The sequence below is a fragment of the Oryza brachyantha genome, chromosome 3 (genome assembly GCF_000231095.2).
Source record: "Oryza brachyantha chromosome 3, ObraRS2, whole genome shotgun sequence".
NCBI classification, from domain to species: domain Eukaryota; kingdom Viridiplantae; phylum Streptophyta; class Magnoliopsida; order Poales; family Poaceae; genus Oryza; species Oryza brachyantha.
Window position 1 is genome coordinate 23,807,293 of NC_023165.2, and position 10,225 is coordinate 23,817,517.

The 10,225-nt window shown below is 45.8% G+C and overlaps 2 protein-coding genes across 3 annotated transcripts; one reads left to right on the plus strand and one right to left on the minus strand.

Moving 5' to 3' along the window:
- Positions 1–230: 230 nt before the first annotated feature.
- On the plus strand, positions 231–2,665 carry LOC102715746 (actin-1). Its single transcript, XM_040521913.1, has 5 exons — positions 231–317; positions 827–893; positions 981–1,374; positions 1,590–2,203; positions 2,287–2,665. Exons 2-5 carry the CDS (start codon positions 834–836, stop codon positions 2,350–2,352), a joined length of 1,134 nt encoding a protein of 377 aa, XP_040377847.1. The 5' UTR covers positions 231–317; positions 827–833; the 3' UTR covers positions 2,353–2,665.
- A 613-nt stretch (positions 2,666–3,278) lies between these two features.
- On the minus strand, positions 3,279–9,967 carry LOC102716026 (protein FAR1-RELATED SEQUENCE 5-like). Of its 2 annotated transcripts, none has more exons than XM_006650439.3 (3): positions 9,931–9,967; positions 6,705–6,959; positions 3,279–6,042 (listed from the first exon to the last, which is right to left on the minus strand). In XM_006650439.3, the coding sequence occupies exon 3, from the start codon at positions 5,977–5,979 to the stop codon at positions 3,622–3,624; it is 2,358 nt and encodes a 785-aa protein (XP_006650502.1). In that variant the 5' UTR covers positions 5,980–6,042; positions 6,705–6,959; positions 9,931–9,967; the 3' UTR covers positions 3,279–3,621. The 2 variants fall into 2 exon arrangements, with proteins under 2 accessions (XP_006650502.1, XP_015691162.1); XM_015835676.2 differs by lacking the exon at positions 9,931–9,967 and adding an exon at positions 9,124–9,915.
- Between the last annotated feature and the right edge of the window lie 258 nt (positions 9,968–10,225).

The following is a 10,225-nucleotide window of genomic DNA, read 5'->3' on the forward strand; positions in this document are numbered from 1 at the left end:
GGATCGGACCACGATTTTCTCTCCCCCCTTCAAATTCTTTTTTCTTAATAAAAAAAGAAAAGAAAAGAGAAAAAACAGCACCGGGTCGTGGGGGAAGAGGCAGAGAGTGGGGCCACCCCAAGGCCGAAGCAGCGATCGCGAGCCAGCCAGGGCGCGACGAGCGCGGCCGCCCTCCCCTCCGCTCCGCTCCCCCGCCCCCCCCTCGCTATACATACCCCCGCCTCCCCCCTCTCCCTTCCCCCACCCCTTCCTCCTCCGCTCGCTGCCCCCGCCCGGACGACGGCCGCCTCCTCCCGCCTCTCCACGCAGCCGCGCCGGTAACCATCCCCTCCCTCTCTCTCTCTCTCTCTCTTTCTGTGTGTGTGTGTGTGTGTGTCTGCTGTCCCGTCTCGATCTCGGCCTCCTGTGGCCGTTGCCCGCCCCAGATCCGGACCCAGCATTGCCGCCCGCTGGTGCCTCCGCGCGGCCGCGCGGGGCGGGCGAGATCCCGCGGCCCGGGCGCACGTCCGGCGTCGGATCCGGCCGGATCTCGCCGGGAATGGGGGGCTCTGGCTTGTAGATCTGCGATCTGACTCGCCTTTCGTCTGGGAGTGTGAGGGGGGCGAAAAAAAAATGAGATTATGCGTTTTAATTTCTGCCATGCTAAACAAGATCAGGGGGGAGGCGGCGTGGTTCTTCATGGACCGTGATTCTAGATGTGCTAGATTTGGTTCTTGTTCCGTAGAGTTTGAATTTGTCCCTCGGCATTGTTCATCGGTGGTGCGATGTGTGGTTGTTTCTGTTCCTGATTTGTGACAAATGCAGCCTCGTGCGAGCTTTGTTGTAGGTAGAAAATGGCTGACGCAGAGGACATCCAGCCCCTCGTCTGCGATAATGGAACTGGTATGGTCAAGGTAAGCTTTCGGGTTCCAGGGACGTTTCTGTTGCGGGCAATGCGGCGTTCCTGGTAGCAACTGAGGTGGTGGCTTGTCGTTGTTCAGGCTGGGTTCGCCGGAGATGATGCGCCCAGGGCTGTTTTCCCCAGCATTGTCGGCCGCCCTCGCCACACCGGTGTCATGGTCGGAATGGGCCAGAAGGACGCCTACGTCGGTGATGAGGCGCAGTCCAAGAGGGGTATCTTGACCCTCAAGTACCCAATTGAGCACGGTATCGTCAGCAACTGGGACGATATGGAGAAGATCTGGCATCACACCTTCTACAACGAGCTCCGTGTCGCCCCGGAGGAGCACCCCGTCCTCCTCACCGAGGCTCCCCTCAACCCCAAGGCCAATCGTGAGAAGATGACCCAGATCATGTTTGAGACTTTCAACACTCCTGCTATGTACGTCGCCATCCAGGCCGTCCTCTCTCTGTATGCCAGTGGTCGTACCACAGGTGAGCCCTTTCTATGCTAAACTAAAGCTGAAGATGAGTTTAATTTTGACATTCACATGTAGATGGGGTTGTTTCTGCAATCTTCAGTATTCATACAGAAAGATCATAATAGCTTTCAAAATAAGCTCATGGCTAGTTCTCTCATACATAGCTATTGGCACTGTTTGGTATGTTGATGTGCAACCATTGTCAATAACTAAATTTATTTGTCTCAGGTATTGTGTTGGACTCTGGTGATGGTGTCAGCCACACTGTCCCTATCTATGAAGGATATGCTCTCCCCCATGCTATCCTTCGTCTTGACCTTGCTGGGCGTGATCTCACTGATTACCTCATGAAGATCCTGACAGAGCGTGGTTACTCATTCACCACGACAGCCGAGCGGGAAATTGTGAGGGACATGAAGGAGAAGCTTGCCTACATCGCCCTGGATTATGACCAGGAAATGGAAACCGCTAAGACCAGCTCCTCTGTGGAGAAGAGCTATGAGCTTCCTGATGGACAGGTTATCACCATTGGTGCTGAGCGTTTCCGTTGCCCTGAGGTCCTCTTCCAGCCTTCCTTCATTGGGATGGAAGCTGCGGGTATCCATGAGACTACATACAACTCCATCATGAAGTGTGACGTCGATATTAGGAAGGATCTATATGGCAACATCGTTCTCAGTGGTGGTACTACTATGTTCCCTGGTATTGCTGATAGGATGAGCAAGGAAATCACTGCCTTGGCTCCTAGCAGCATGAAGATCAAGGTGGTCGCTCCTCCTGAAAGGAAGTACAGTGTCTGGATTGGAGGATCCATCTTGGCATCGCTCAGCACCTTCCAGCAGGTAAATATACAATGCAGCAATGTACTGTGTTAACCTCATGAAAAACTTGATTGGTTTGCTTACAATGTTGCTTGCCATTGCAGATGTGGATTGCCAAGGCTGAGTACGATGAGTCTGGCCCATCCATTGTGCACAGGAAATGCTTCTAATTCTTCCGACCCAAGAATGCTAAGCCAAGAGGAGCTGTTATCGCCGTCCTCCTGCTTGTTTCTCTCTTTTTGTTGCTGTTTCTTCATTAGCGTGGACAAAGTTTTCGACCGGCCTATCTGTTATCATTTTCTATTCAAAGACTGTAATACCTATTGCTACCTGTGGTTCTCACTTGTGATTTTGGACACAAATGTTCGGTTTATTCATATTTAATCAGATGCCTGATGATGGTACCAGAAAAATACATGTGTTCTGGTTGTTCTGAGTTGAGATTATCTTATGAAATGAATAACATCGAAGTTATCATCCCAATATCCCATTATTTTTGCATGAAATTTCTCCTGTCTTGATCATCAGAGTGAACTAGTGCATGGGAGTTTGCAATTTGCATCGAGTTGTTAGAAATCGCCTAACTTCCCTTTTGCCTTTAACTGTACGTTTGTACCTAAATATTTTAATGGCATGTCTCTCTTGCACATCTGATTCTTTTCTTTCTTGGCTACTGTGCCAGCATATGCATGATGCAAACAGCATCAGATATATTCTCATCGTCAGACTTTAGCAGCACACGAGCACGCTTTGCTGCTTAAAGTTGTACGGTGCAGCTTAGACATCCCTTGTAGAAGTGATAAATCTTTTCGCTTTTCTTTAAACTAATTGAGAGGGAGAATGGAACCATGTGGATCAGAGATCATGCATGCTACGAAACTTTCGTTTTTTACACTGAGAATGTTGGTAGTGGGGCTCCTTGTGTTGGAGACTTCTTCATGCCATTTGCTTGAAAGGGTTTCAGTTACAACGTGTTTGCCTCTACAAATGCTATAGTTCGGTAACATTTGGCACGACGCACATAAATTTTCTGTTAAAGAAAATGCCCTATCAATTTTTTTAAGTGTCAATTGCAATCTTTCTATGGTAGGACAGCAACTACTACTGCAGATATCATCACGAAGTGCTTTACTAATCACCAGCTATGCTACTGTTCATAATATGACCAGGCTATATTCACTGTGTATATTATCTGGAAATCCTGTTCGCTACGTGAGCGGCAAATGGGTACATAGACATGGGGTTAATGAATGCAACGGCAGCAAATTGAGGCTGTCTGAACTCTGAAATCATCTCAACGTCTACAAAAGCACATGTTAACCCTTTCTAGAACACACAAGTTACTGCACGAAATTCATGCAAAATTCCATCCACGGGACAATCAGGGATGCACTAAAAGAGCTATCTTTTACTCAAATCAAATCTGTATAGCACCAAGTTCATCGCATTGTACATTGACTAAAACTTTCCTGTTTCATTTGAACGACCTCAGCAAAAGCAACCTGAAGAGTTTGTTGTGCAAAGGTAAAAACTTCCCCAGATGTTGATCCTTCCCTCGCATATCTAAGGGCATCACGGTGAAGCTCACTGTACCGCAAGCATTCGTCCAACACAAAGCCATTCTTTGCTTCTTTTGTCCACCGTTTCAATATGTAAACATCTGCTATGGTGCGTACGTCAAGGGCTAAGAAAACTCTTAGTATATGCCGGCACAATATACCACAACTCTCAAACTTGCAGCAGCTGCATTTAGCTATATTGCCAGAGGTATCATATCTAACTCTGCATGTGGCTTCAGTATCCTCCTTTGTGACACTATACACAGCAATCAACCCATCATTGTCAAGACCAGAGATGTAATAACCTAAAGATGCAATGAATTCTTCCTCAAGAATGTTGAACACAGTTGTTGTGTATATTTCTGACACTTGTTTCATCATGTTTGAGGGGGTCCTTAGAACAGGTCTGGTAAAAGATGAGGCCAGATCTTCCACAGCTTCTCTTTCTGACCAACCAGCCATCAGATGCTCAAACAATGAAATGAAAACTGGTAAAGCTGTTCTTCTGTTGAAGTACTTCTCAAAGATGTTTCTCAAGCTTTCAGGTCTCTGAGATGCTGAAAACTCAGCAGTAAATACATCTTTGAAATACACAGGTACCCATTTTTGCCGAATTCTGTACAGAGACTGGAGCCATAAGTTGTCATCCAAGTCATATTTATCAAGGACTTTCCTCCAACTTAACTCAAACATTTCAATTGTTTTCGGCTCATTGACACATGCATATAATTCCCTTTCAAATGAAGCACATCTAAAATATATATCAGCCAAAATGTCCTTGGATCTCTTTAATATGTCTGCAGTAAAATACAAATGGTGCGTTTGTGGAAATACTTTTGCTATTGCTGAACCCATTGCTTCGTTATAAACCGTTGTTAGTGATGTAGGATGGTGTGAACCCATTGCCGCAATCCAGTTCTGAAAGAGCCAAATGTAGGAAGCCTCCGTGAAATCAATTAACAATGCACAACCAAACATTTGACATTGCAAGTGATGATTGACACCAGAAAACATAACTAATGGCAAAAGGTCTTCATTCTCAACAAAAGATGTCTCGAGCGTTACAGCATCTCCAAAATAGTAATATGATGTTCTTGCTTTGGCATCAGCCCAGAATGCATGGGTTAAGCAATCATTTTTGTCAACTTGAAATGCATATGAAAATGTAGGATTTTCAGCATTCAGCCGCTTGAAGTATCCAAGAAGCTTTTGGGTATCGTCCAACCCGAATGCATTACGGCATCGTTCTATTATTTCTTGATCATTTGTTGCCTGGTTTTCAAAGTTCTTCCCTAGGTCTGCTGGCAGTGGATTCAAGGTTGGAGCAATTGAATTATCTCGAAGAACGCTAGTTTTTGCAAGAACAACGACTTCACTGTTTGACTGAATGTAGTGCACCTTGTTTGGTACATTAACCAGCTCATGTGTATGTGCCAAGAAAAGCTTTGATACAACCCATTTATCATGATCTTTCTTCACTATCTCAAACATTGCTTGGCAACCTTCCCTTGGAACACCCCGGTTTCTCTTTCTCTTGTTCTCGTTTTCTTCGCACGGTGTAGCCCCCTCCCTTGTGCAAACAAAACGACGCATTACAAATGTTGAATCCTTTGGTGAACGGCGGGATAATCTGATACGTACATCAAAGCCCATACGGCTAGCATAAGCATAGTAGAATGTCTGGGCAGCTTCATGAGAAGGGAATTCCATTCCTGCAAAAGGTTCCAGTTGTGCATATTCCTCTGGTACAATATATCTCACTATGCTTGGAGCTGCAACAGCATGATTATGTTCCTTGATGAGCTTGATCACAACCCACCGTCCATAATATTTCTGACTAACCTCGATCATCGCATGGCAACCCTCCCTTAATATTGCACGTTTTCTCTTTCTCTTACCAGTATCATTTTGTTTCTTGTGGTGGAAGCCTTCCTTTGAACACACAAAACGACGCATGATAATGGACTCATCATTCCTTGAGCAACGGGACTTGCTAATGCGCACAGAGAAACCTACTCGACTAGCATAAGCCATGTAGAACACCTTCGCAGCCTCTTCTGATTCAAATTCCATCCCCACAAAAGGTTCACTGTTTTCCAGGTTCTCTTTGCTGGAATTGTTATTCATGTTAACTAGTTCATCGTTGACATCAAATGCCATCTGGTTTTCAATATAATCATCATTAAGATCAACAAGATTGTCCCTCAACAAATTATCTTCACTTGAGGCATTCTCCATCACAAAAACTTTTCAACAATGCCTACTCACACGTTCATCAGGAAGGTTGTTTCCAAAATTACTCTGGAAAAAATAGAACAGCAGATCAAACCCAGTGCTTTGGTAAACCAAAAGAAGCAAAGCGCTTACTGTAATAAATAAGATGACTGGCTAATCACATAAACAAAAGAGTACCACTTTCTAAATTATTGGCTAATCACATAAACAAAAGAGTACCACTTTCTAAATTATTGCTTATAGCTATTGGATGCTTCAGAATGCCATAAATTTATGAAACAGCTATTAGTAAAAGATGCTATAAGAGTACCATAAATACGTATGACTTTCATCAAGGAAACCTACAATGAGTTTGGCTTTTGCTGTCTGAGAACATAATATTCAAAAAGACAGAATACATAGATCTAGGTTTTCTCAAGGTAGTTAAAAAACATATGATGCAAGTCTGATTTTATTCACATGGAAGTAATTCATCAGACTGTACAATTAAACTATAAAAACACAACACCATATATCTCATCTGCTTTTAAGTCTAGTCACATTTTATATCTTATTGTCATTCACACAACAAATTCATACATGTCAAAGCATTCACTGCAGTATGGCATTGTGCTCCAAAGAATGTAGAGCCTCCACAAAACATAAGTCTAGGGTACAGCGTGATCATACACAGTTTCTAGTGGTTATAAATGTTATGCAAATATATTATGGGTTAAAGATGGACTAACCAGCTCAGAGCTACAGGCCCTCAGTAGTATGAGTTTAGTACTTAAGTTCTGTGGTTGCAGCCCTTTAACTGCAAAGTAATCCAGTTATTCTTCCATAGACCTTCAACGGAGGAGCTTGTATGGTGCAATGTTCCAGGATCCATGACCACAAGGAGGCCAGAGAACAGCAAGCTGAGGGCAATCATTGGAGTGGATGCAACTGCTCAACAAAATCCATTGGCCAACAGGAGCATATGTAGGCACAAGAAACAGGACCTGATCAGAAGCAAACCATATGAGAGTAGATTAAGAGGCCAAAGGTAACTAACTTTTTTTATATCAGTCACACAATAATGGCATCAAGACCAAACTGTTTGTCAATGCTGGAGAAATAGCAGAATGCTATGGTTTTTGTAGAACAGTTGGATGGCATTATACATCTTTACTGTATCAAACCTAAGGCTGGCATTATAAGCTACGCAAATGATACCAAAATATAGAGCCAACATACAGTATCAGTACAGCAGGAGTGAAGGACCAGACCAAAGCAAGAGTAATCCCCCATCCTGAAATGGTAGTGCTTATTGACACTAGTAGGATAGGTTCACTAGTCCCCTGTTTAGGAATTTTGGGTCCATCGAGTCAAACATTTTAATGTTGTCTTGGCAACTATCAAACCCACAAATCTGGCTAGTTACGGATAATACAAACATATTCGAGTGACCAACAGCTAGACCAGTGTGGCTGTGTTCAGGAATTTGGTAAGTAAACTACTTCAAAGTCTGCTTGTTCTCAGTACTCCCAAAATTAAGGCAACCAAGATCCAGTGCAGATCATGATACTGTTCGATGGAATTAGAGGAAGGTACACTGGCTAGTGGCTACAGCTAGGATTGGGACTATTGGTGTCACACGGGGGCGTGGCACCCAATCCGCAAATAGGATTTCAGGAGACACCGGGTGAAAATTTAACATGCAAAATCGGCGGTTCTATGCCATTTATCACAAACGTGACTAATAATCTAAAACACATCTGAATTTTCAACCTAAAGGAAAAAAATCCATAAGAATAAATACAACAGTGAAAAGGTAATAGTTGCTAACGTAATATTGCTACCCTGCCTGCACTAGGGCGTTTTTGGTTGAACCACATTCCACTTTAGATTGGTGTTGGGGATCAATTTTGCGTGGAACTGCCTCAGGTTTACGAAATGTTTGTTATTTCATCTGAAGAGCCACCACGAGTTCAATAAACATAAAAAAAAAACTGAAATTGAATTCAACTAATTACTAACCAGTGTAGAGGGCTAGCAGCAACCAGGCAAATTGACAAACCACACACTGTTTCCCCCGCCGCCCGCCCACTCGCGCCTGCCGCAGCACAGCCGCTTCTCTAGGGCCTCCAACGACTGCCGCCGCCGCCACAGCTACGCTAGCTAAGGCACCGTTACAAGACGAGGCGAGACCTCACCTCCCCTCACCACTCCCCTCGGACCTGACATCACTGGAGTAGCTTAGCTAGGCCTGTTACGTGAGCAGCGCAAAGAGGAGGAGAGGGGGAGGCTGAGGCCTGCCCAACTTTTTCGAGCTGGCCGTTGCCTGGGCCACCCCGTCGGTCAGTCGTCCCCCACAAAATCACGTCCACGGAAGAGGATGGGGGCCAAAGACCACGGCCCAGTGGGCCTCCGCTACGCCAGATCCCACATGGCCTGATCACCCGCTCCGCGTGTCCCTGATTCGTCATAGAGGAGATGAGACGAGACGAGGGAGGAGCGCTGGTTGTTGGGCTCTGTGGAGGAGGAGCAAGGCCGAGCGTTGGGCCGTGGCGAGAGTCGCTCGGGCTCTACCAACAAGGGCAACATGCACACTACTTTGTACTACCTCAATTTTAAATTATAATATAATTTTTTCCTAGATTTATATGGAATATATATATATATATATATATATATATATATATATATATATATATATATATATATATATATAACATACACATTGATTTATAAATTAATATAGAAAAAGCCAAGACATCTTATAACCTAAAACAGAGGAAGCACTAGAATCTTGAAGAGTATCATAGTCATGTTTAGGGCAGCTTTTCCTTAGTTGCATTTACTCCCAAGATTGTCAACTCTTTTAGAAGATTCTTGTTGGCATTATGGAAACACACCATGCACCCCAAAATGTTGCATGTAGATCCTCTACCATTATGTCACTGTCATTACAGTCACTAATATGTGGGTCCCACTCTCCTATGGGTTCACATATCAATAGTTGTAATAGTAGCACTGCCATTATGGCAGAGGATGTGAATCCTGACCATTTATATATAGCCAGTTAGCCACAGCCATGTATTGAAAATTACAAGGATACCTAATCAAGCGAGTATACAAGGCAATACAAACGGCAATATATACAATATATTTTCTAATACTCACCCACAATCGTAGTAGGAGGACTTTGGATGCAAAGACTTGATTGGAAGTCGGTGAAGAGTTGTACCGGCCAGGCCTTTGGTCATGATGTCAGTGAATTGGTGCGAAGATAGGACGTTAAGAACTCAAACCAGTCCAAGTACAACCTTCTTGCGAACTAAATGAATGTTGATTTAGATGTGCTTCGTGGGGCGATGCTGAATTGGATTGGACCTTATGTCCATAGTGCTCACGTTGTCATAGTACACAATCGCCTCATAAGGCACTGGAGAATTAAGTTTCTGGAGGAGCTGATGAAGCCAGCAACACTCGGCGACAGAATGGGCAACGCCCTAGTATTCAGCTTTGGCGCTGCAGCGGGAAACTATGTTGTGGCGTTTTGAGGACAAGGAGACTAGATCATCGCCAATGTAGACACAAAAGCCCGATAATGTAGATCGTCTGTGAGTCGGGACAGCCCACCCAATAAGCCTCAGAGCACGCAATGAGAAACCGGGGCGAAGACTTGCTGAGATGAAGCCTGGCGGCGAGGGTGCCCTTCCCTTATAGTAGAATGCGCTTGATGAGCGCAAGGTGTGGCTTCCGCGGGTCATGCATGAAGAGGCAAAAACCTACTAGACTTCATAGGCCAGATCTAGGGTTGGCAACATGGCGGGGCGGGGCCGGAGATGACTAGAACGCCGCCTGCCTCGGCCTCGAATTTGTTCCCGTCACCGTCCGCGCTGCGTCCCGGCCCCGAACGGGCCCGTTTTCCCCCCAAATAAAGCAGAGATCAACCACAAATCAGTTCAGTAGGTTGTAAGTACTCACACAGATCAGTTCAGACGGCGGGCGCCGGGGGGAGGGCGGGCGCACGGCGGCAGCGTCGGGCGGACGGCGCGCAGACTGGCGGCGCTCGGCAGCGGTGGCGTCGGGCGGACGGCGGAGTCGTCGGGCGGAGGGCGGACGGCGGACGGCGGCGGCATCCGGCAGACCGGCGGAGGGCGAGCGAACTGGCGGCGGCGTCTGACGGACCGGCGGAGGACGAGAGGACTGGGGGCGGCGTCGGGCGGAGGGCGGGCTGGGCAGGGGCGTCGGGCGGCTGGCGGAGCCGCGGAGGGCGCCG